This window comes from Thunnus thynnus, chromosome 19 (genome assembly GCF_963924715.1).
Source record: "Thunnus thynnus chromosome 19, fThuThy2.1, whole genome shotgun sequence".
In the NCBI taxonomy this organism is placed as follows: Eukaryota; Metazoa; Chordata; class Actinopteri; order Scombriformes; family Scombridae; genus Thunnus; species Thunnus thynnus.
The window spans coordinates 2149684-2177576 of NC_089535.1; the positions used below are offsets into that span (position 1 = coordinate 2149684).

Below are 27893 nucleotides of genomic sequence, written 5' to 3' on the forward strand. Positions count from 1 at the left end.
GTTACTGTTGTAGCTGCTGGAGGTGGAGCTAGTTTACACTACTTTATATACAGTTAGCTAGTTTAGTCCAGTGGTTCCCAACCTAGGGGTCGGGCCCCTCCAAAGGGTCAGCAGATAAATCTGAGGGGTCGTGAGATGATTAATGGGAGAGGAAAGAAGAAAAAACTAAGTTCTGATACACAAATCTGTTTTCAGTTTTTGGACTTTTTCTCTAATCTTTGATTTTTGCTGAAATATTGGATCATTTGAACATTTATTGAAATGAAAGCATGTGAGAAGTTTAGAGAGAAAAATCACTATTTGGTGGAGCTGTTAACAACTCATAGACATGTGAAATGTGACCCCGTCTACACACTGCTTTTTGTAAGACGTCAAAAGCCAAAAAGGTTGGAAACCACTGGTTTCATCTTTAACAATGTGTTGTATCTTAAAAGCTTGTTATATTATCCATTGTGTCAAATCTTCATCTGAAAAGTAACTAAAGCTGTCAAATAAATGTAGTGGAGTAGAAAGTACAATATTTCCCTCTGACATGTAGAAAGTAGCATCACATGGAAATACTCAAGTAAAGTACAGTAGTATCTGTAAATTGTATCATTGTTAATATTTGCATATTATTGTATAATTATTAATCATCTGTCAATGTGTATCTGTATTGCTTTGTCAATATAGATTTCTTATCTGCCAATAAAGCTTATTTGAATTTGAATTTGTTAGAGTCTTCAGTTCAGAGCAGCAGGAAACCAAACCTCTCCTCTACAGGGCAGCGTGCTCTGTAGCTCTGGAACTGTTGACGTGTTAAATCCGACACGCTGGAGCTTCAATAATTAGTTGATCAATAAGTTGTCGGAAAATTAATGGGAAACTATTTTTGAATAGTCGTTTAAGTCGTTTGATGGTTTCAGCTTCCAGTAAATTGATTTTTTAGACTGCAAACAAATTGAAGACATCACTGTGAGCTCACTATTTATTTAAACATTTCATAGAAGAAACATTGGATTAAATAACTGAGAAAATAATTGTCAGATTAATGGATAATGAAAAAGCTTCAGTCAGTATAGTCAGATGTTGTTGAGATAATTCTGTGATAGAGGATGTTTTCTCTTTGCTTCACCAGCAGAGGACTGACTGTTACACTCTGTCTAGTATTCAAATAAGATTTATTGGTGTGCATATTATCACCAAACCTAAATCACGTAATTATATTTTACACATAAAAACAAAATAAATCCTCACAAGATAAGAAACAGACTTTAAACAGGAAAACCCATCAGGACACAAATACAATACAAAAGGAGACTGGTGTTTTCTCTCTGCTGGCTGCACAGATACATATTTACCTGTAGGAAGTTTCCCTCATCAATCCTTATCAATACTGACTGATCACTCATTTTAAATGTCAGTACAGCTGATCTCACAGCACTGCTGTAGTCAAGCTTTAAGTACCTTCTACTTAAAAGAGTCGTATTAAGACGTTTTCATATTTCTTTTATAATATTTTTTATTAACATTGTTTGATGGAGAGAGAAAGAGAAAAGGCAAGTAAGTGATGATTATAATGACGAGAGGAAAACAAGGATTCATTTGATCCAACACAGACGCTTTGCTTCCTCTGACAGTAAAGTGGACAAACAGTGTCTGATACTGACGGGACACATTTCTGATTAGCAGCTATAAAATCAACTGTTTAACTTACTGGTTAATAAACTGAACTGCTGCTTTAAAATCAGAAAAACAAATGTGAAATAATACGTTTTTGTGTGTAATTTTGGTGACCTGATCCTTTAAGTCTGGTACATTTTAAGGAGCTATGAGGTAATTATTGTCATAGATATCTTACTCAGGTGTGATGGGTGAAAGGAGACAAGAAAAAAACAAATAAAGTTGAATGTCTTTCTTCGGTTTATTGGACTCCCTCACATCGTACAACAGAAACAAAGAGGACTGGATGGACGGACACGGAGCGTGGAGACGACGGCAGAGAAAAAAGACAATTTTCTATTTCACGATCCAATATAGACGCTACCATGTTGATTAGTACGAACTGCTCCTTTAAAGCTCCACCAACATACCTGACATTTTAAAGGAGCAGTTTGTACGATCGTTGGATGCTCGTATTAAAAAACTGTACAGCTAAATCAGTATTTTCGAAGTAAAACAATTCACAGTAGCAAACAAATGTGACACGAATGTGGAGAGTAAAAATTACAATCATCAAATAAATAAAGCTCCACATAATAAATAGATATTACAATCTTAATATGTGACAGTAGCTCCTCAGATTAATCGGCAGAAACACGGCAGAGGTCTGAATCATGAAGATAGTTTAACTTTTCTTTGGCTTCACTGAATCAAACTGAGGTCCTGAACTGAAAACTGATATTTTACTCATCAGCTGTGAGTGTCTGTATGTGAAGGAGAAGCTTTTAATTACAAGAAACAGCATCAGAACCATAAAAAGGAGAATTACAGCTACTATAATGTATATTTTTATAATTGTTTATCTGTCTGGCTGCAATTTTACTGTTCTGGTTCACTCTCAGCGCTCTCATAGCATCGTTTTGGGCCGCAGCATGCACTGTACACTACCTGCTGAGCACCAAACGGCAAACAGACACAGTTAGCTGTAGACTAGCTGGTGACCCAATCTGGTCTCAAACTGTTTGTTTTAGCAAACACCTGCCATATCCTTCTGTTCTGGTAATTTAGATAAAATGAGTAAAACAAGGTTATTGCAGCTTTAGGGTTCCCCTGTTCTTTTGTGAATAAAGGCTGGTGGTGTCAGAGAGGACAACGGGACTGTTTAGCAGCTAAAGAGCCAGATATTTTCCTCAGGAGTTGGTAGAGAGCAAAAACAGAGCTAAAAGAGAATGAATATTGGACTTACATTCACCATGTGGACAGAAACACAACTCCAAACAAACACAGAAACAAGCAGTGAACACAACTCTGATATATCCTCAGTTTTTAAGTTGATATGTTGAACTTGTTAGCAAACAGTTGCTTATTTCCACATCCAGCAGTTACGGAGCAACATTATCATTCATGTGGAGTCGTGTTTCTGTCCGCCTGGTGAATGTAAGTCCAATATTCACTCTCTTTTAGCTTCTGTTTTTACTCTCTACCAACTCCTGAGGGAAATATCTGGCTCTTTAGCTGCTAAATGCTCCACTATGTTCACCAGCTAGTCTACAGCTAACTGTGTCACATTAGTTTGTTTAGAAAAGGCTCCAAAGTCTAATAACAGCATCACGTTTGCAGTCTCCAGAGAGTAGTTCTGTGTACTGAAGTTCTTTGAGAAATTTATAATGTAGTACAAAGTCCAGAGTTTGTGATATGTAGCACAACAAGTTAGTGAAGCTGTAAAAAGAACAGTGTTCCTGCACATGCTCAGTGGCGTCTGCCTTACACTGAACTACTCTCCAGAGACTGAAAACGTGATGCTGTTATTAGTGTTTGGAGCCGTTTCTAAACAAACTAACGTGACCAAACTCTTCATGATGAAGGAACATGTCACCCGGTGCAGCGGTGTGACTCACTGACGTGTTTTTAATAGTTTGTGGACAACAACGGAGGAATAAGATATATCAGGCTTTGATACACACACAATACTTGTTAGAAGATCAGTTCATTGTTTTGATTCAGTGACGATAAGAAAAATATAGAAAATCACCAGAATGATCCTATAAATTAAACCCAAAGATAACCAGTTAATCCAGCTTCATGATACAGACGTCTGCAGGTGCAACTCAGTGACACGAAACATAACTATGATGATGATGATGACGATGATGATGATGCAGATGATTTGCAAGCAGTGGTGATTATAAGTGCAGCACAGGTAATATGTGAGTGTCAGTGCATCAGTTAAGGTTAGTCAGAGTAAAGGGTTAATCAGGGCCAGCCTTCAGGAAATACTCTGATCCTCGGGGGGCCGGCACTCATCCAGGGACGTGATTGGTTAGTTTGATGGAGAACATGTTTGCCTGGATTAATGTGATGATTTGGTCTTCACTGGATATTTCATGTTATTTTCCTTCCTCCTCCTCCTCGGCCGGTGGTTCATCAAGTACTCGAGGGGGTGAACAGGTCACTTCCTGTTAGAAAAGTTGGGCTTTCTTCTTCAGTTCATTTCGTTTCCACAGAGAGAGACGGTCAAACTCGGCCATGGACATCCCGAACAACTGCTCAAACTGCTCCGGGGCCAGGTGCCGCTGAGAGGAGATGAGAAGAAGAAGAAGAAGAAGAAGAAGAAGAAGTTAAAAACCCAATTCAGGATGTTTGTGAGTTATCGTCCGTTTCAGTGTTGTAGTTCATTCAGAGCAGAGCGGCAGCCTGAACATCTTTATTTCACAGCTTCAACAAACACAGACGAAAAATAATAAATAAAAGGTAATCATGACAGTTATTTAACTGGTAACATAGACAAAAAGAATACACAAGCAGGGGGAGTGTTAGTTTAAACAAATTAAAGACACAGATTGGAATTATTACAGACAAATAAAGTTTCTAAAGCCTTTTTGTTACAAGAGGATTCAATATTTTCCAACTTAAAGTTTGAATTCCATCAAGAAAACAAAAAATAAAGGTTTGCTACCAGATAATGTGCATGTACATGAATGAAAGTTGTCCAATAAGATGAAAACACATTTAAGAAACATTTTATAAATATTAAAGCTGCAAGCAGTGTTGAACAGGCCCTCACGCCTCCGTGCACGTCAGGCCGCAGTGCAATCGAAGGGATTCTGTGACGGGCATGTAGATGTCTTCAGACCCGGCTGTTTTCAGACAGTGCAAGAAGGAGACAAACATCAATTCCTTTGTCCACTATTTTGCCTGCTGCTGGGGCTGCTTTGCTGAAATTTCGTAGGGGGCGCTATTCAGCCAGTTTGCATCACTGATGGAATATTGTGACGTACACGTGTTCAGACCGGGACTCTTATCAAACATGTAAAGTTTGCCGCTGACTGGAGCATTTACAATAAAGTTATAGCAACTTCCTCTGTCATGGTGAAACATCAAATCTCAACAGTATGAGGATGAGAATTTTCTGCAGGGTGAGACATGTCTGTCTCACACCTGTGTCATCAAAATTATGCAAGTTTTGGGCCCCACTCACTTGAATTTCAATTAGTAAATTGAAAACTCTTGATGAGTTTGTGTGTAAAACAAATTAATTTCCTAATTTTCATCAAGTCTATTTTTAGAAAAGTAAAGACTTTTGACCCACATGACCTGGTCAAAGTTTGATTGACATGTGTACTGTCAGGTGTGTAGAGACAATAAGTAACTGCAGCTGGACACAGAAAAATACTCATATATTTGAATGGAGAGTGTGAGTGAACCGCTAGGTGCTTGGGCCCTAAAAAAGGAAAAACTGCAGTACAGAGCTACACATTTTAGTTTTGATGGTATTTTTCTGCAGCACTTTATCACTAAACTGTCACCCTCACTCCATTTTTTCCCTTCCCCTCATAGGTCATTCCCACTACTGATTTATGCATATAAGACCTATAATTATTGTAAACTAAATGATAATAACACTAAACTGCGTACAAAGTTTGTATATAATGTACTGTATGTATATAGACATTTCTGCTGTATCCCCCCCCCCCCCCTTTATTCTCTGTCTCTCCCTCTCAGTTGGAGAGCAGGATTTTAGAGTACTCTTCTTGTGAAATCTCCTCATAAATCCCATGACTTTGGCCAAATCTTACGTTACAAATCACATTTTTTAGTAGGAAATTTCGTCCTGAATCCATTGATACAGGTTTGAAAGTGGTGAGACTTATAGTTTAGATGTCAGAAGCCTCTGTCTGACACAAAGTCCATGCCTCCCCCATTCATTTACATTGTAAGGGGTATGTGTGTAAAATCCAAACCGCTCAAGTTATTACAAAGTTTTTAACAATTTTTTTTCAGCACAGTGTCATAAGTCATGTATTAAAGTTTGAAGCCAATACCATTAACGCCCTCAGAGGAGATTTGTTTGTTTGTCCGTTTGTTCAGAGGAGAAAATTGAGGCAAAGTCTTATATTGACAGGCTAATTGCGGACTTCCTGTTGGATTTAGGTCAGGGGTGTCACAGTATGATTTGTAGGTCTTGATGAGAAGAATAATTGAGTTTCAGTTTGATCTCTCTACAACATTCCTATGGGCTGTGGCGGCCATTTTAGTTACATAGGTGGCGCTCTCGAGCACATTTTGGCACTTTGGGGGTTAATTTTTACATTTTATCAAATTTCTCACCAGACCTGATGTGTGTGCCAAATTTGGTGAGTTTTTGAGCATGTTTAGGGGGTCAAATTTAGGGTTTAAGTGGTGTAATAATAAAGAAACAAACAAACAAACACATGAAATACAAGAGGGCCTTCACCCTTTGGGCTCGGGCCCTAATTATTCTTTACTTTATATTAAAGGACCAGTGTGTAGGATTTAGTGACCTCTAGTGGTGAGGTTGCAGATTGCAACCAACTGAGTACCTCACCCTCCCCTTCCAAGCATGCGGGAGAATCTACAAAAGGTCCTCTCTAGAGCCAGTGTTTGGTTTGTCTGTTCTGGGCTACTGTAGAAACATGGCGGCTCAGTGGAAGAGGACTCACTACCTCTGTAGATATAAAGGCTCATTCTAAGGTAAACGATTCTTATTTTCAGGTGATTATACACTAATTAAAACATACTTATGATTATTATATTCAACTTCTACCAAATCTGTTCTACTTCCACTAAATTCTACACATTGCACCTTTAAAAATAAATAAATAAATAAATAAATAAAATATTTAAATAAAGTCTTGCCAAAATATTCTGGTGTGAGAACAAATGCCACATAAACATGTTTCAAACTGAGCTTCACTAAATGAGTTTACATCAATATCAGGTTTACATTTATAAAAAAATACAATTAAATAAATAATCTTATGTCATTTCTCTCCCGCTGTGTCTCGTGATGCTTCTTCCACATCCGGTTCTGTGTCTTTCTAACTGTTAGTGACTTTCTCCTTCATCTCTCTTTTTGTCTGTGATCGTCTGAGTGGAGGCAGGTGCACCAGAGTCAGAGCCCGACCAGATGCACTTAATCCTGCAATCAACAGTCAGTCTGTATATTCTCAGCTCTGCCAGGTCTGTTCAGTCACTTCTACACTTCCTGTTGTTCTTGTCTCCAGGACCTCGTCTCGTCTCCTAACGTGAACCCACCAAGCTCCACATTTCACCTTCTGAATCTCCAGCTGGCTCAGCTCTGAACGACTCCCTGGACCTCTAAACCTGCTTAGTTGCCACGTAACATGTTATATGTGATTAAATATTAATGTGGTGATATCCAGATACTCTCCTCCTGTAGATGCTCTATATGACTTTAAAACACAGTTACATTCAGCAAAGAAACATCTTGTTGAAAAAGAGACCTGATGTCATTTTTGATGTTGAAGAAAAACATATTTTTCCAATGAAAGAATCAGTGGGACAAGTTTTATATTTAAATAACATCACAGATCCAGTTGGAATTATAATAATAACAAGAAAATTTACCTTTGAAATAAACTCTGTGTCTTAAAATGAGTCATTCAGCAGCTGATTAACCAGAATAATGTTTCAGTCAAACTGACTTTTTTTTGTTTTTGATGAACATGTCTTTAATATTCCAAATAAAACACTAATCATTGATCATGCTGATAGGACGCAGAGAGTTTAACAGGAAACTGATCAACATTATACTTCAACATCATTACTAAAGAACCTGAAATTTTCTTTTTAAGGTTCCAAATTGACTCAGTCAGTTGATTTAAATGTATAATTAAATGTAATAAATTCCAAAAAGTTGATATGAGTTCATGACAACTGATTTTTCTGATGTAATATGTGTGATAACGACACAGAAAATGAGACTTTCAGCCAATCAAACAGCATCACAGCCTGTGAATACAAACCTCCAGTCGAGTGCGGTCGACTCCTGGCGGCAGCTTACAGCGCCCCCTGTGGGTCACAATCAGTGCTTCATAGGGATAAACCTGCAGCACAGAAAACATCATCATACAACATGTGATCAAGATCATAACACCTGCAAACAGGTCAAATTAAAGATAATAAATGTTTGTTTTAAGCAACAAATGTTTCAACTATTTTCCTTCATAATTAAACCATCAGTTCAAACATGAGCCTGTTTTTTTCCAGCACTGCTTACTGTTTATTTTCATTCATTAAAGAATAAATAGATTTTTGTATCTGAGGGCAGATTTCATGACTCCCATCAGTAAGTGAAGGTTCAGCAGCTCATAAACATGAACGTTTCCTCTGTGTTACACTATGAGAACAGAAATGTGTCCTGCTTCATTTATAGATGAAGCAAAATACTGTTAATGACACTAATCTGTTCTGGTCAGATCGACTACATTATGTTATGAACACTTTTTATTCATCTGATGAGTTTATAAGATGTTACAAGGTCTTTACATCAGCGTTGTGTTCACATCGTTATCTACTGTAGATTTATGAGGATTCATGTAAAAGATTTGATGTCGTCTATAAAAAGGAAAAACTTCAGCTCATTTTAGAGGGACAAATGTTTTTGTTAGAGGACCAGATTTGGCCCACGGACCGCTATTTGCCCACCACTGTCATACAGCGTTAAATCAAAACAAAACAAAGAAATAAATAAAGTTAAATGCAAGATAAATAAGGAGTTTTTAACTGGAAATCATGCAAAAATTTTCCAGTAGAGACCCAGAATATAAATATACAGCTGGAAATGTGCAGAATATGTGTCCGTTTAAATGAAAAATATGTTGATAAATATTTAGCTTTTTGTCTTTAATAACTGAGTGATTTATTTTTCATTGTTATTTCCTGTAACATTCAAATCAAATGACAACACAGAGAACACAGTGAGGAGGTTTGTTGTGTTTCAGTGTCCAGCAGAGGGCAGCAGACAGCTGCCTGCACTTAAGGAGCTGCAGGGAATATAGAAAAATATTTGTTTCATAATAACTGAACAAAACCTCCAGAGAATCAAATAAAAAATTAATTAATTAATTAATTAAAAGTGAATTAAAATAATTTGTTTTTGGACATCAAGAAACGTCCTCACCTTCTGCTCCAAAATACTCGGCAGTGAGTTTCCTCTGTCCATCCGCTCCCTCCGAGCCTCACTGTTCTACACACACACACACGCACACACACACACACACACACACACACACACACACACACACACACACACACACACACACACACATACACAATATGAAAAATATTTCTGTGTAACCTGGTAAATTTAAAAACCATGAAGCCAAACAGAAAAGCAGAGGTGGAAGAAGTATTCAGATACTTTACTACAGTAAAAGTACCAATACAGCAAAGTAAAAATACTCCATTACAAGTAAAAGTCCTGCAGGAAAAATCCCTCCTACAGTAAAAGTACATAAGTATTATGAGCTTGATGTAATTAAAGTATTGCAGTAAAAGTACATAAGTATTATGAGCTTGATGTAGTTAAAGTATTGCAGTAAAAGTACATAAGTATTATGAGCTTGATGTAGTTAAAGTATTGCAGTAAAAGTACATAAGTATTATGAGCTTGATGTAGTTAAAGTATTGCAGTAAAAGTACATAAGTATTATGAGCTTGATGTAGTTAAAGTATTGCAGTAAAAGTACATAAGTATTATGAGCTTGATGTAGTTAAAGTATTGCAGTAAAAGTAGTGGTTTGGTCCCTCTGACTGATATATTATTATATATGACATCATTAGATTATTAATAGTGAAGCATCAGTGTTAGAGCAGCATGTTACTGTTGTAGCTGCTGGAGGTGGAGCTAGTTTACACTACTTTATATACAGTTAGCTAGTTTAGTCCAGTGGTTCCCAACCTAGGGGTCGGGCCCCTCCAAAGGGTCAGCAGATAAATCTGAGGGGTGGTGAGATGATTAATGGGAGAGGAAAGAAGAAAAAACAAAGTTCTGATACACAAATCTGTTTTCAGTTTTTGGACTTTTTCTCTAATCTTTGATTTCTGCTGAAATATTGGATCATTTGAACATTTATTGAAATGAAAGCATGTGAGAAGTTTAGAGGGAAAAATCACTATTTGGTGGAGCTGTTAACAACTCATAGACATGTGAAATGTGACCCCGACTACACACTGCTTTTTGTAAGACGTCAAAAGACAAAAAGGTTGGAAACCACTGGTTTCATCTTTAACAATGTGTTGTATTTTAAAAGTTTGTTATATTATCCATTGTGTCAAATCTTCATCTGAAAAGTAACTAAAGCTGTCAAATAAATGTAGTGGAGTAGAAAGTACAATATTTCCCTCTGAAATGTAGAAAGTAGCATCACATGGAAATACTCAAGTAAAGTACAAGTACCTCAAAACTGTACTTGAACACAGTACTTGAGTAAATGTACTTAGTTGCTAGAAAAATGTCATTCACACATCTGCTCGGGAAGGTGCAGAAAGTCAAACTGAGTGCAGGAAAGGTTGCAGCTGTTCAGTCGCAGTAAAGAAGCAAAAACACACATCACTGCTGATGTCAGTGGACATGCACATGCGACACACACACAGCGGCGCGGGCGACATGCTTACCTGAGCGGCTGCAAAAACACAACAACAGGAAGAAGAAGAGATTAAGGTGCAGAACATGACGATGCAACACTGGACAGAGTGTCTGATTTCACATTGAAGCTGAGTTCTTTAACGATATTTTTATATTTCAGTTCTGTGTAAAGTTATTTTCTAGGAGAGAGACTCAAACCAACAATGAACTGATCTACTAACGAGTATTGTGTGTGTGTATCAAAGCCTGATATATCTGATTCCTCCGTTGTTGTTCCAGAAACTATAAAAACGTTTATCACCATGATCACACACCCTCCTGCTGCCAGAAATACTCACTAGTGCACCGAATGTGGATTCATCCGCCACTGAAAATAGTCCCCAACAAATGCACTATTTCCTCCTGTCGGTTCGCTAAAAGCTACAGACATTACGGAGCCTTTTTATAAACATGAAACTATATATTTGTGTGATGAGGATGAAAGTTGCTTCTATCAGCTGTTCGCTGTATCGCAGCTGTTTGCAGATCATGTTTGTGTTTTCTGTATCTGAGCTTTAATTTTTTTTTTTAACTTTATACAACCAATCAGGAAACAGGAAATCTTACCTGGTCGTCCTTTATCTCCGTCTGTGGAAAACTCTGCAGACCGCATCTGCAGACAGAACAAATCATTTCAGTTTTATATATTAAACATTGTAAAAGTAAATCCACGTGTGAAACAGAGTTGATTTTATACCACTTTGCTCCAGTTACTGAAGATAAACTTTATTTTATATTTATTATTGTTTTCAGCTGCTGGTGAATCAGAAAACACACAGACGTGATCAGACGGTGAACACTCACTCTGGTCAGTCCTGAACGTGAAGGAGACTTGGATGCAGTTGCTGACAAACCTGCAGAAAAAAAAAGAAGAACAGACACAAACATTCAGAACCAGAACCAGATCCAAACAAGAACAAAAAAACAACAAGTGTAAAAGCTGCAGAGTCTCACTGGTGTGCATGTGAGTTCTGTCGGGCAGCGACTGTGTCTTCCTCCGGTACTGAACGGCTTTCTCTTTCTCCTTCTCCTCCTTCAGGATCAGACGGCCCAGGTTGGACTGGATCTGGATCCAGAAACAAAACTTTTTAAACTTTTTCTTGAACTATTACAATGTTTTTCTTCAAAATATTACATCTTTTTTTCTCTAAAAACTTTTTAAAATCAAAATATTGTTACTTTTTGTTGAAATGTAGCAACTTTTTAAACATTTTTTGAAATATAACATCATGTTTTCAGGTTGTCTCTGTACTGAATGTGATATATCAGGAACGCCTAGGGGGAATTTCTTCATATTTGGCACAAACGTCCACTTGGACTCAAGGATGAACTGATTAGAATTTAGACGTCAAGGGTCAAAGGTCACAGTGACCTCACAAAACACGTTTTTTTTTTTTTTGCCATAACTCATCAATTCATATGTTAATTACGACAACGTTTCACACAAACGTCTAACAGGATAAAATGATGAAGCGATTTGACATTTTACATCCAAAAGGTCAAAGGTCACCTTCACTGTGACATCATCATGTTCTGCAAAAAGACTTTTCTGGCCGTTATTCAACACTATAAACTCAGGAACAGAAGGCAGATTGTGATACTGAATTAATGACACTGATCTTGGCGCCCACCTTGAAACTGACTGTTTTATTAAATTCCTTCAAAATTTTCACTACAAATATTATATGAGTTTGGAAAGACATGGATGCAAACTGCAATTTAACTGGTTGGCGCAAGGCAATATTTCTAGTTCTTCTATTGTAATATAACAATTTTTCTTAAAGTAGAGACCTGTTTTCTCAAAATACTGAGACATGTTTTCTTGAAATATTCATATTTTTGCTCTTAAAGTCTCAGATGATTATTTGTTTCTAACAGAGTCTCTGATAGGTATCTTGTAGGTATCAGATCGGTGCTCAGTTTGCACAGACGCTCTGAGTTTAGGAGAGAAACGGTGTGATCGGTGTTTTCCTGTCAGTCGCTCAGACTTTACTCACAAACCTTTTCCAGCTCCTGCTCCCGCAGCATCTCTGCTTCATCCGTCAGGTCCTCAAACTCGTCTTCCTCCTGCAGCTTCTTCTTATTCCACTCAATCTCTGCCAGAGAGCAGCCTGACAGTTAGACCCAGCTACACACACACACACACCCTCCCTCTGTGTGTGTGTTCCTGTGTGTTTATAGATATGTGTGTGTGTGTGTGTGTGTGTGTTACCCATGGCAGCCAGTGAGGGCGGGCAGGGCCAGTACTCGGTCTCTATCTTGGACGGTTGGCTGGGATCCGGAGGCTGAGCTGCTGGAAACTTTGCTGACTGAATGACGCCGCTGCCTTCGACCTGTTTGTTTCCATCTGGAGAGTCAAGAGAGTAAAAACATGAAGCTGCGTCGGTGAAGAAAGACGGAAACACACAGAAAATAATGATAAACATCAATATGAGCTCACCTTGTTTATAGATGGGAGGCTTCCTGTAGATGTTGGTGCCATTATCTGAAAAAATATGTAGAGTTCAGATTGAGTTGTTAAGAGCGTGGACGTGTGTGTGTGTGTGTGTGTGTGTGTGTGTGTGTGTGTGTGTGTGTACCTGGTCTGTGGAAATGCTGCATGCTGATGCTGATCTTGCGTTCGGCTTGCAGTTGCATCGTGGATCCTCCAGGGGAGCCGCTCTCACTTTCTGCTCTGCGTTCCTTCATCTGAAAAACAAAAACACGTTTGTTTGTTTTCACCTTTAAGGACGTTCAATATGGCCGCCGTAGAGTCCGTCCATGTCTCTGATCGGCTATACCGTCATGTGATCAGTCAGAGTCTAGTAGAGGTGACACCATGTTTACGTCATCCATCGCTATGAGCAGCCGAGTGGAGAAAAACCTTCACATCAACCTCCGTCTTGTAATTCTGAGTCAGTGAAATCTCCGCTAAAAAAACCACCATCATCAACAGTTCAAGGTCATTAAACTTAAACACAAATGAAAATGTAAACAGACTGAAATGGTTTCACACCTGCTTTCATTTAGACATTTAGAAATAAATATCACTTGATGATTAATCGCTTTGAGTCATTTTTTAAGAAGAAAATTTCCAAATTATCTGATTCCAGCTTCTTTTTTTCTTCTTTTTTTTTTTTACCAGTTTCTGTCGTCCTCTAGATGACCTTTTTCACCATTTTATGGACCAAACAGCTAATTGATTAATCGAGAAAATAATCAAAGGTGGATAATAATTGTTAGTTGCGACACTACTTTCATTTGTTATGTGAGTAATTTAGGCGACATTAAACTTTGAACATTAAACTTTGGGCGACGTAAACAAGCTCCCACCTGTCAGAGTGGATGTGACGCTCCCGACTCTCCGGAACTGCTTCATGGGAATCCTTCCCGCCTTTCCCAAATAACCTGAACGCTGCACTTGATCAAACTCAGCCAAGAACTTTTTTACTCTTCACTTGGTTCTTCAGAGTGTTCTGAAGTTTCTTTCCTACGAGTTTGATAAATAAAGGTTCTGGTTTCTCTTCTCGGCACCAGTGAGGACTCTCGCTGCTGCGTTTTGAACCAGCTGCAGTTAGTTTACACTTTTTCACAACAGAAACACTGTGACAGAAGACTGAAGTCTGATGTGAACCGATGGGAAGCATCGGCGAGGCCGCGGCGGCTCAACAGACACCTTCTGTTCTCAGTGGCCGCGGGCGAACGAGACGCTTTAAATGTCACATTTCAACACTCAGAGAAAAAAAAGACAAAGCCGTGATTGAAACCGGAGAACCAGACAAGAATATGAAGACATCAGTCAAACCATTGCTTGTTCAGAAAGCCGGGGTCACGACCCGCCGGTGACAAATGGAAGATTTAATGTAGAGCAGGTCAGCGAGGGTTCATCTACTGGACGACTTCACTGACCGCTAATAAAAAATGTTTCTATTGAAGAGATTCTTTTTCATTCTCTAAATCTATCTGAGCTTCTGTGGATGGAGTTGAATTATTGTGGGAAAAAATTGTGACTTTCGATAATAAAGTTGTAATTTGACTTTATTTTAATAATCTTACGTAGTGAAACAGTTTGTTTGTTTCCTCCAGAAGTCGAACCAAAGAGCACAGAGATTAAAACACATCGTGGATTAAAGCTCAGTGGACTTTATGACTCTGAAAATGATGTTAAAAGCTGCTAAAATCATCTGCTGTTAATGATCTGATGGTGTCTGACAGCTGCAACCAACGACTATTTTCATTAATGACAATTAGTTATTGAAAAATGTCTGTTTCCCAGATTACAAAGTGAGAGTTTGTTTTTTAGTCCGGATGACATTCCCGAGTAAATATTCCCATTTGGAGCCAAAACTGAAGATGGAACCATAATTTTCATAATTTTTGCTTGAAATATGACTTAAAAAAGTAAAAATGATTAACTTGATTGACTTAAAATGATTCATCTATTATCAAAATTGTTGCAGATTCATTTTCTGTTGATGAACTGATAAATGAATTGATAATAGATTAATTGACTGATCGTTTCTGCTCTAAACTAAACTCAGTCTGGCAGAGTCATGTCGGGACACATATGACAGCATGTAATGAAATATCCACAGTCTAGTTTTAACATGTGACATTTTGTTCTTGAAGCTTTTTCTCTTTATATTTTACTGTCATATTATTTTATTGTAATATTTTGCCTTTTTTCTAGAAAATGCAACTTTGTTCTGTACATTTATTATTCTCACTATGTTGTAACCATGACTATTACTCACCTTCTGCAAATAAACAATTCAAGTTTCATCTAATTAAATTAACACTTTGAGTATCAAGATTAGAGCTTCAACAAAAAATAAAACAACTGAATTCAAATGTAATAATGAACTGAACACAGATTGTAACGTTGTCCCTTTTTAACTGCGTTGTACTGTAGATGGTAAACTAGAGCTGAAGGTATGAAGATGGAGGAGGGATTAACTTTAATTCAGTTAAATTACACAGTAGCAGTTTATGGTCTTACCGCAGGAGACATGGTAGAAATTGTGCAGGGAGGAGACAGAGAGCGCTGCAGGTCACAGAAAAACACAATTATTAACATTTCAAACCATGAAATAATGAGAGACGTAACTACTACTGAACAAACAGTAAAGAAAGAGAAAGGTTGTTTAAATCTGATCTACACTGATTATTTACCACAGAACCTATATGTGTGTGTGTATAACAGGTATTCTTCACATTGTGGGGACTCGCCTCCCTTTTGGGGACAAAAAGCGAGTCCCCACAATGTGAATCATTCAGTTTTAGGGTAAAGACTTGATTAAAGGTAAGAGTTGAGATAAGTCTCCTGGAAATGAATGTAAGTCAATGTGATGTCCTCTGAAGTGATGGAAACATGACTGTGTGTGTGAGTGTGTGTGAGTGCATGTGTACATGTATGTGTATGTGTGTGTGTGTACGTGTGTGTGTGTGTGTGTGTGTGTGTGTGTGTGTGAGTGTGTGTGTGTGCATGTGTACATGTATGTGTATGTGTGTGTGTGTACGTGTGTGTGTGTGTGTGTGTGTGTGTGTGTGTGTGAGTGTGTGTGTGTGCATGTGTGCGTGTATGTGTATGTGTGTGTGTGTACGTGTGTGTGTGTGTGTGTGTGCGTGTGTGTGTGTGCATGTGTGCGTGTATGTGTGTATGTGTGCGTGTGAGCATGTGTGTGTGTGTGTGTGTGTGTGTGTGTGTGTGTGTGTGTGTGTGTGTGTGTGTGCATGTGTGCGTGTATGTGTGTGTGAGCATGTGTGTGTGTGTGTGTGTGTATGTGTGTGTGTGAGCATGTGTGTGTATGTGTGTGTGTGTGTGTGTGTGTGTGTGTGAGCATGTGTGTGTGGGTGTGTGTGTGTGTGTGCATGTGTGCAGGTGTGCGTGTATGTGTATGTGTGTGTGTGCATGTGTGCGTGTACGTGTGTGTGTGTGTGTGTGTGTGTGTGTGTGTGTGTGTGTGTGTGTGCGTGTGTGTGCATGTGTGCATGTGCATGTGTGTGTGTGTGTGTGTGTGTGTGTGTGTATGTGTGTGTGCGTGTGCATGTGTGTGTGTGTGTGTGTGTGTACCTCTCTGCTTGGCGGGTCGAGTGGGGAGAAGCTCAGGTGTGGTTGGTAGGTCATCAGGTCGGGTCTCTCCACCTGCAGGATGGCTTTATCTCTGGGCAGAGCAGCCAGGTCTCTGTAGCCCACCACCTGGTCGTTCACACGGGCCTGGACACACACACACACACACACACACACACACACACAGTTAGTGTCACTGTACACACACACACACACTGATAATACATCTCTGGGCAGGTCTGACTGTGTTTACCGTGATGCTAGTAGCAGGAGACCCCGGAGCGCTCGGGCCCCTGGAAGAAGGCAGGTTGACCGGGGTGAGCCGTCCCTCCACCTGAGACACCGACAGAAACATTTAGCAAACTCTGCTGGTTTAATACGATAGTAAAAGAAATCTTACAATTAAAACTGTGAAAATTAGATTCAAGTTGTAATAAATTTGATCCTGATCTCTCCTCTACTAACACCTTCAGGATAAAACGTTTTCTCAAACAAATCCATGATAACAGATTCCACCAGAGGGCAAAATATATTTCCAAGAGATATGAATATTAAAGCTTTTTTTTAGCTCCTAGTTTTTTTGGCAGGTTTCCTGTCTGGTTCAGTCTCAGCTGTTTTCAGAGAAGAAGCTGCTGTACACTACCTGCTCAGACACAGTTAGCTGTAGACTAGCTGGTGAACATAGCAGAGCTTTTAGCAGGTGTGGAGTGATTGCTGCAGATGATTGATTACCTTCTGCATGACTGGAGAGAAACCTTCCTCCTGTTTGGTTTTAACCAGCTGGAAGAGAAACAAGGAGAGAGAGAGAGAGAGAGACAATCAGCAAATGCATCATCCATTAGACAGTATTTCATCACTGGCTGACATTTTATGAATGACTCATCAGTCTGAGAAAAAAAAAAGCAAACTAACGACATTTCCTTCCTGCTGCAGTTTTACAGAGAAATATAATGATTATAGAGCATCTGTTACTCATCTTGCACAGACTTTTTTTTTTTTATCACAGCAGACAACTCATCATCATAGGAAAAGGACAGGTGGAACTAATAACATGAACAATGTCTCTGTAGGGACGTCAGGCTTTCCCTCCCGACAGGAGGCAGGTGGTCTTTTATTCCAGTAGTTATTGTAAGTGACAACAACAGTTACGCTGGCATTAATCTGTGTACTTGTGTAATTCCTAGTAATTTATTTAGTTATTTTTGCGAATATCAATATTTTAGCGCAGTTGGTGGTTGATTCTCCTGACGGGTGCAGTAAAGCACAAAAAGAAGAAGAAGAAGATGTAATGAACAGAGTGACAGTCGCAGCTGATGAGATGGAAACGTGACATCACATCACGGTGATGAAGAGCGTGATGGACAAACAGCTTTTGATAGCAGCTCTGTATCAGTTATACAGACACGTACTGAACGCTGCTCAGAGCCGACAGTGAAAAAACGTCTGCCGCCATGTTTCGTCTCTCCAGAGAGGCGATTCCTGTTCGTCATCATTTATTCACTACATCTGTCTCCATTTTTGTTTTATTGATACATCAACGTTTCCACTTCATCCAAGTGTAAATATTTGCAATATTTCGGCTTTTTTTTTTTTTTTTTACAATTTCCAACATTTCCACTCACGTTTTTTTTAAAGTTTATAAAAAGTGTAAACGGAAACACAGTTACAGTCGGTCCACCACTTTGAACCAGACTGAATGATGTATTGTGATACAGTTTTGTTCACACATTCATGTTCCCCTCAGGATGAAGGCTGTTTTGTTCGCTCTGAGTCATGCCACATGCAGAGGTTCTCAGATGACACTACAGTTGTCGAGTGTATTAGTGGTGGACGGGAGTGGGAGTACTGGAGCCTGGTGGAGGTGACATGGTGCAGGTTTAACCATCTGCAGCGAGGAGATGGTGGTGGACTTCCGGAGGATCGGGCCCCATCTGCAGCCTGTCTCCACTGAGGGGGTTTATGTGGAGATGGTCAGGACCTGAGGCTGCAGCTGGACGATAGACTGGACTGGTCAACAAACACGGACACTCTTTATGAGGCTGGAGTCTCCTTCAACATGTTTCGGTTGCAGCCAGCGTTCTCCTCTCTGCTGCGGTGCGCTGGGGGGAAGCAGCGTTAAGAAGAGGGATGCTATGCAGTTGGACAGGCTGGTGAGGAGAGCTGGCTCTGTGGTTGGCATGGAGCTGGATTCCCTTGTGTCAGCGGCAGAGAGAAGGACCTTAAATAAACTGTTATCCACTCTCTGCACAGCACATTCTCCAGGCAGAGGAGCATGATCAGACTGCTGGCTCAGTCCTGCTCAACAGACAGACTGAGGAAGTCTTTTGTCCCCCAGGCCAAACAGCTGTTCAACCAGACGCTGCCTCTCCATTACCACCCGTGAACAGCTCTCTGTAGTAGTTCTGGTGGCTCGACTATCACTTCACTGCTGTGGTTTTATTCTATTATTCTTGTATGTATTGGTGCTTTGTATGTGGTATAAGCTACTGGATGCCTAAATTTCCCTCGGGATCAATGAAGTTTCTATCTATCTATCTATCTATCTATCTATCTATCTATCTATCTATCTAATTGTAATAATTTTGGTGGTCTATAATATTTTGATTTATGACTAAATACCTACAAAACTAAAGACATTCCCATCAGCCTCAGCTGTACTGCTAATTCGCTAATGTTAGCCTACTAACATGCTAAACCAACATGTTGAACATTATAACTGCTAAACATCAACATGCTAACATGATCACTGTGAGCATGTTATTAGAAGAAGTATTGTTTAAATAACGGTGCGTATTTTCAGACAGTGTCTCCTGGAAGACATTCTTATTTTTGTACTCGGTTGTTCAGGTGAAAAGTGACAGAAACAGTTGTGTCAAGAATGAAAAATGGGGAACCAAAACACCCCCAAGTTGCTGTCAATCAAACACTGACACCCACACACCCCCTCTTCCTTTTAATAATAAAAAACTTTTAACAATATATTAAAAAAAAAAAAAAAAAAGGGATGACTAAATGTGACTGCAGTTGAACTATGACCTAATTGCTTGTGAACAGATTTGCTTCTTTTTTGTTGGAAGATATTTGAAAATGTTAATAAAGATATTGCCATGGGGGGCGAAAAAAAGAAGTGAGCAGACCAAAACTTGTAATACAAATTTGGAGATGTAATAAATGGCCTCTTACTTTTCCATTACAGAAATCATAGATGGATTATTGTGGGAGATATTAGATTATATTTCCTCTTTTTGAGCTGAATTCAGAGCAAATGATCCTTTTGCAGATAAAACCCAGAGACACACCACGTCCCTCGGGGTATGACTCGAATGATGGGGACAAGGAGAGAGGATGTAAAACAACACTGGGAATCCGATTTAGGCACGGCTGTTATCGGAGCCTCCTCAGGGGGATGGAGGCGGTAGGCGGGAGGTGGGACGTGGACCAGCTGCCTCCCTCCTCCTCACAGGAAAGACACCTTGTACCTAAACAACGCGAGAGCCTCCCTGTAAGGATATCCTCAGCCGAAAGATCTTGACTTCCTGTGAACCCCCCTCCTCACGCTGTGCCTCCTCTTTCATCTGCGTCACCCTCCCTCACGCTTCTTCTTCCTCCCCTCCACCTACATCTCCATCCCTTCCTCTTCCTCTAAGCCTCCCCCTCCCCTCGGTCGCCTCCCCGGCTGTTTATCAGCTCGCCCAGCCAGGCCAACGCCCAGCCGGTCCTCAACAGTTATTGCTGTGGTTACACTCCTCCCTCCAGAGAATCAACAAAACACAGCAAAGAGCTTAGCCTTCCCTCCTTCTTTCATCTATTTCTAATCCTCGATGTCGTCCAATCATGTCAAGCAACACAAAAAAACTGACATCAGATCAGAGAGAGAGGATCTTTCTGCCGCCTGTCCTCAGCTGAACCAGACCTGTGCAGCCTGGGGAACAGGTTTCATCAGTGTTCAATACAGATAGACTGTAAATCCTCCTGTTCTGTTAACATGACGGGAGGATTTACTTATACTAGAGGTAGATACTGAAAAAATACTCAGTTACAAGAGATTTCAGAATCCTACTTAAAGAAATACTTTGACTTTTTGGGGAATATGCTTTCTTACCAAGAGATAGAAGAGAAGATTGATATACGCTAAAATTCACTGGATTAAAATCAAAAAGCACCGACACAATACTGGGTTAATGTTATCCAAACTAAAGCTTGTTATAATCTACTTTACTCTTTTTAAACTTACATGTCACAATTTGTTATTGATTGTTAATAACATGTATCTTTTAAATGTCATATGCACAAACAAGACATTCAGCTAAAGCTTGTTGTCTCTAACACTGTGTCAAAATATCAGATTGCTAAAGTTAATGTTGAGTTGCTGCTATATTGACCCAAACTGAGTAAAATTTGAACCCAGTGATTTTTAGTGTGTACCACTCTCTTGTTTGTATGGAAAAACCAACAGCCTGTTAGCTTAGCTTAGCTTAGCTTAGGACAAAGACTGGAAACAGGTGGAAACAGCTAGCCTAGCTCTGTCCAACAGTAACAAAATCCATCTACCAGCAACTCTACAGCTCACTAACCAAAAACAGAAGTGTAAAAACATCATTGACCCCAATGTGAAACCACAGCTTGACGTTTTCACACTTCTTCTTTATGGATTTAACAAACAAGATAAAATGTGTTAAGTTGTGAGTTTTACAGGTGCTGGTAGGTGGAAGGCTTGCTGTTTCCAGTCTTTATGCTAAGCTAAGCTAACCTGCAACTGGTATCAATTTTCAACTCTCAGGCAAGAAAGTGAAGTTAAGTTACAAGTGCTGAAATATTATCAGGGTATTATATACTGTGAGTAGTTTAATAGCATCATATTTTAGAGGCTCATCACTAAAGCTATAGGCTGATGTATCACTTCCAGAGCTGCAGTGATTAGTCAATTAATCAATTAGTTGCCAACTATTAAATTAATAGCCAATTCTTTTGATCATCAATCAGTTGTTTTGAGCCATTTTTTGAGAAAAACTGTCCGAATTCTCTGATTCCAGCTCCTTAAATGTTATTATATTTTCTGGTTTCTAGTAAACTGAATATTTGTGGTTGTGGACAAAACAAGACATTTGAGGACGTCATCGTGGGCTTTGGGTTACAGTAATCAGCATTTTTCACCATTTTCTGATATTTTATGGACCAAACAGCTAATTCATAAATCAAGACATTAACCCACAGATCAATTCGATAATGAAAATAATCGTTAGTTACAGCCCTAATTACAAGTAGCCCACTGAAGTATTATCAGCAAATGTACTATAACTTTTGTGTAAGTTAGCAGTTTTATATACTGTTGGGTAGTTCATTTAGCCCCAAAATTAAAAATCTGTGGTGGACTGTTTATTCCACCTGACATTTTGTTCTCAGGATCATTTCATTCAGTAAAGTTATTATTCCGTCCCTCTGAGTTTTTGCAGAGTTTTTTGTGATTATTGCAGCCAAAAATGCTTGATTTTGTAGCAGCTTTCCTAAAAAAATTAGGTAAAATTTGCAATGTTTTATGTGCTATTTTCACTGTAAAATTGATGGAATTGGGTAAAATTGCAAACAAAAGGAAATAATGCAATTTTTAAAAAACTACTACCAATGAAGAGCCAATCTCTTCCTTGGAAGTTCTAAAAAAAAGAAAATACTGTACTTGAGTTCCAATTATAATCCTTTATTAAATAAACTCTCACCTCAACATTAGAACCAAATAAAATCAGTCAATAATAACATTAAAATAAATGCATTAACATAAAAATATAGTTTCATTTCCAAAGTGCCCATCTTTTATGTTGGAGGTAGATTATGTCCATCTTTGCTGTCTGAACATCATCAGCTTGTATTCCTCTGACTTAATGCATCAAACCTCATTTGGGAATCATTTTGCTCGTCTACGGCATCATTTTTGTTGGCAGGTGAGATTTGTCCATCTTCCACCTGAATACACTTCAATCCTTGCTGAATGCTGCGTTGACACAAGTTACCACCACGCCAAACGCCACGACTGGTCCAAATCACAAGCTGTCTGTTGATTTGGACATTTCATGTGGAAAGGTTGTGGTACTTTAGCAGAATTGTAAGCTCTTGCAAATATTTTGGAGATTTCTTGAATGTGAGTTAATTATTGTGATCACAAAATAGCAGTTTTCTGGAGGGACTGCATAAAGAGGGAGAAGAAGTTTGTTAACTGTCAGTTGCTACTGATGCTAATCACTAGCAGCACACCGGGAGTTGCTATGGAGATATGAACTGGCCACTAGCAGACCAGAAAAGAACTGACCAATGAGAGGAGAAAACCAAAACACCAGACTGTGATTGGTGTATTGACCTGTTGGCTGTCCAGTGAATTGGTGCGTCAAAGACGGAGACAAAGCAGGAAATAGATATAACATTAGTTAAATGTTAGTATTAGAAAATGAATGTGTTAATTAAGGGAAACCCCTTAAAATCTACTTCATTTGATAATTAAGGGAGTTTTATGGAGTTTAGCCTTTTAAGATCCCTTTAATAAATCCATAAATTGATAATAGGGATTTTGTTTTAAGGGTATTTTGATTTAAGGGGTTTGGGTTTTGTCTTTTCAAATTAATGGACAAATTAAGAGATCTCTGGCTACCATGCTAAACCCCTTTATCTTACTTCAAGTGGTTTGTTATGTTTTTGAGGAGTAAATTAAGGAGTAATTAATGGTATCTTAAGGGAGTCTTATTTCATAGTGTATCTGTAGCATAACTGTGAGTAAACATGTCTCTGTTGCCAAGGAGCTTCAATAAAACCAAATGTTAGCGACACAACTAACAAGCTACGTTAGCTTCCTCCATTTTGGACTTTCAAGGTCAGCGCTGTCAAGAGGGCTTGTTATTGGTCAGAATATTAGTTGTAGGTTTTGTATGTAAGATTTTTTAATCTTAATAGAGAGTCAGATAGATGTAGCATCCTCCCTCTGCACAAAAATGTATTTAAAAGTTTATCTGAAGCTAATATGAAGCTTCAGCGTCCAAATGAGTCAAATCAAGTAGATATCTTTCAACGTTACAGTCTTTTTAGTACCAAAGTTCCTCTTTTTGTTACTATACTTCCACTACTATCCATTGATATGACTAACTCAGACTGCTGAAGCCTCATAGAAGCTTCACAGAGACTTTTAAATGACTGTGTGGACACACTGTTGATTTTGGCCTCCATCACTTCCATTGAAAGCACATTTGAAGGATCTTTTAATATCCAGTATGAGCAGGAGGAATGATTACAGCGAGGAAAACCTCTTTCACTGCTCATATGGACACCTGACTGAAAATTGTAAGCTTACTACCTTGAGTGCTTGAATGAATGTACTCAGTTACTTTCATGGGTCAGAGTCTCTGAGGATCTGCCTGACAGTGATCCATCCATCTGACCGGCAGCAGTCTGAGTGCACTCCGTGTCCGATAGTCTTATCACTAAGAGCTTTTAACTGCCAGCCAGCCATCAATGGAGCTGAGCTCAGTGTGTCGCCCATTAGTCCAACCACACACATCATACATCATACAGGAGGTTTTCATCTGCAATTTCACAGTAACACAGTGTATTATGGGACAATTTTGACTAGAAAATTAATCAAGACTTGTTGATGTGAGGGATTATTTCCATTAATAATTTATCTGTTGATTGTTTTTTTACCATTAACTGATTGTTCGTGCAGTCTAAAATGCAATGAGAGGTCAAGGTGGCACCTTCAGATGTCTTATTTTGTCCAACCAGCCGTCCAAAATTCAAAAATATTCAGTTTTTACAATGATATAAAAAAGACAAAAGAAGCAAATCCTCACATTGGAGAGACTGCATGCAATTATTTGTTGCATTCTTGCAATTAATCAGCTGTCAAAATCAACTATTAGCTGTAGTTGATATAATGAATCACTTAGATATTCAAACAGAAGGTATTTACAACTAAAAATGAGCCGTCACAGTTATCATAAAAGAGGAGGAAGGATAAACTTCAGACCAAATGATATGTAGGAAGCATAGAAATCATAATATATTATATTACTGTTAATAGAAGTACTTCTGTACAGTACAGTGTATTCCAGGAATGCAGTATAGATTATCGGTGAATGGATTAGAGTTTAAACGATAAGTCCATTAAACGACAATTTTGGCAATTGATTAATCGTTTGAGTCACTTTTCAAACAAAAATGCCAAAAATTTACTCCTTCCAGCTTCTTACAACTCATCATTTGATGCTTTTCTCTCATAAACTGAATATTTGTAGGTTATTAGACGGTTTGTCGGACAAAAAATGCAACTTAAAGCACTCTGAGAAATTATGATGGACATTTTCTTTACTGTTTCTGGTCTATGTGTAGACTTAATCAAGAAAATAACAGCAGATTAATTGAGAAAGCCCTGAAAATGCCAAATATTTGCTGTTTCCAGCTTCTCCGATGTGAAGATCTGCTGCTTTTCTCTGTTTTATATCATTATAAACTGAATATCTTTGGCTTTTGGACTGTTGGTGGGACAAAACAGGAGGCTTAAAGGCACCATGCTCGATTCTGGGAAATTATAATGTGCATTTTTTTGTTATTTATTGACATTTTAAAGACAAAATGACCGATATATTAATCGAGCAAGTAATTTGATGATGAAAATAACAGTTATTTGCTGAATGTAGAGGAGCATCTGTTAACAGATCTGTATGATTATCATTATAACACTGTTCATCATCATCATCATCATAATAATAATAAGACAACGGGAACCTCTGAGGATCTGAAGGCCTGTAATAAACACAAACACACAATAAAAACAGTGTAATTATCATTTGATCACACAGATATTAAAGAACAGATCTGAAATGATGCTTCGACGTTAAACAGCATCGCAGGCGTTGGTGTGATCATGTGGCCTTCACTATCTGAGGCTCATTACGCGGATGAAAGGGGAGGGTGAGGAGACAAGTGCGTCTGCAGCAACACGATAAAAAACACACACAGCCTGCATATTCCGGCTTAAACGCGGCAAAAACACGGGATCTGATCGGAATATTATTCACACTAATGCAGGGAAAAGAAGATGTTCCTACCTCCAAACAGCGCGGAATAAATCAGTGTGGTGGGAGATCAGGGTGAACGCATCCAGGAGACCGACGGTGACGCTCCTGCCTGTAAACCAGGAGGAGGAGGAGGAGGAGGAAGGGTGGAGGGAGGGAGGAGGAGGAGGAAGAGGAGGAGGGAGGGGAGGAGAAGGAGGGGGAAGGGGGAGGAGGAAGAAGGGTGGAAGGGAGGAAGAAGAATATGTGGGTTAGCTGGGGGCTGCTGTGACCCCAGCGGGAAGAGGAGGAGGAGGAGGAGGAAGAGGAGGAGGAAGATGGCACACCGTTTTAACATTTAATAGCTGGACTGGATCTGTTTGTATTGTTTCTACTCATCATTCTTATTGTAAATATCTGAAAGTGCGTTTTTACTAGAGACATAATGACATTTTTATTGATCATTATGAATTTTTTGTATATTCAGAATTACATCATAGACATCTGGAATTAAAGTTATGACCAGGAACAATAAGATTTTATCTGAAATGTGAGTTTTTCCCGGTAAAAAAAAAAGAAATTGTCGATATCTGAAATTGAAAATCCAATACACATGAATGACGAAAGTGACGTCATTTATAGGAAGAATGTGGAGATTTGAAATCTTCTTTTTGAATAAGAAGAATTAAATTTCAGATTTCTGCAACTAGATACTTACCACTTACACTTTTTAAGTATTTTTTTTTTTTTTAGATATCTTACATTTATTTTTGACTTGTACAATCAGAGTTGTAGAGATCTTGAAATACAGTTTCTACCAGTAAGAATATTATTGTGAATATCTTTAATTACCATTCTGATACAGTTTGCTGATATCTGAAGTGTAATTACAGACATTAAATGTTAAAAGTGTTTTTGCCACAGGAGGAAGCTGTTTTTTCCTGTTGCTGTCTGATGAGCGGGAACAATCAGCGCTGTGTTATGATATTACATCATTTCTGCCTCCCAAAAAAACACGTTCAGATTTCCTCCTGCAGCCACAGCAACATGCACCAAAACAACCAAAACACGCAGTCAGGGCGTCATTACGCAACTTTGATAACACTAAACATCTGATTTTAGTTTATTTATAGCAGGAAATAAATGAACATTAATCAATATTGTTATTTTAATGAATGTGCAGTTAGCCCAACAGCTAATTATTGTATTTTTATATTATATTATATGAGATATCATTGTATTCTCCTCCATTTCTATTAAATAGCATTGTTTTATTACTGTAATGTGTGCATATTATCCACATATCTTATATATAACACAATATAATTTAATATGTTATTATGTATATTTATTCATACCTGTCCTGTACTTATATTTCACACATGGTTTCATTTTTTAGCAGTAAATTTGCACAATTAACTTAAATAGTTTAAGATACTGTAATGTATATATTGTATACAGTTTTTGGGAAAAATGTTATCTCTCTAATGATTTTCATTTCTTATATTATGTTCATTTATTTCATTCAAATACTTTTTATTTGCTCTGTTTTAACATGTGAATGAAAGTTATATTGATCTGATCTTTTATCGTCATTTTATTTTATTTTATTTTATTTTATAGTTCAGTTACGCTGAAAACAAAGGAGGATAAAAACTGATCACTGATTATATCACATTGATTTAAATAACAAATCAACATCACATAATTGATATTTGCATTAAATTGATTTAAATGTGAATATGAATGAAGAAATAAAACTATAATTCTGTATTTGGCCTAAAGGAGAAATGAAAGAAAATCTTTTTGGCCACAAGATGTCAGAATAAAGCACAGATTGTTTTAGTCATTGATCATCAGCTGTCAACTGATTTGAGATATTGAGATATTTGGAATAAATTAATTATTTAATATAAATGATGGTGCAAGTCCTGAATCGGTGATGATAAAAGGTGAAATCTTAAGTTGTCACACCAGACAGACTGACAGATAAAACATTCTGTTTGTATAAACTACCAGAGGCCAGCATAACAAGAGAAACTGTTTAATAAAGTGGGGTTATGAAAATGTTATTCTATAGTACACGATGTACTAATTAATAAATTAGTTACACATTAATAAAACATTTTGATCATCCAAAACCTTTAACTACATGTTGACTTAGAAATTTGTTATACAGTTAACTTCATTTATAGTTTTATAAAATTACAAGAGCAGAATA

At 38.2% G+C, this 27893-nt stretch overlaps 1 protein-coding gene across 1 annotated transcript; it reads right to left on the minus strand.

Annotated features, from left to right (window-relative positions):
- Positions 1-1879: 1879 nt before the first annotated feature.
- dmtn (dematin actin binding protein) lies at positions 1880-27268 on the minus strand. The gene is made up of 16 exons (XM_067575023.1): positions 25727-27268; positions 17373-17420; positions 16894-16974; positions 16644-16787; positions 15570-15614; positions 13171-13279; positions 13032-13076; positions 12804-12938; positions 12593-12687; positions 11546-11657; positions 11396-11445; positions 11159-11204; positions 10582-10589; positions 9086-9151; positions 7929-8009; positions 1880-4214 (listed from the first exon to the last, which is right to left on the minus strand). Exons 2-16 carry the CDS (start codon positions 17379-17381, stop codon positions 4101-4103), a joined length of 1140 nt encoding a protein of 379 aa, XP_067431124.1. The 5' UTR covers positions 17382-17420; positions 25727-27268; the 3' UTR covers positions 1880-4100.
- Between the last annotated feature and the right edge of the window lie 625 nt (positions 27269-27893).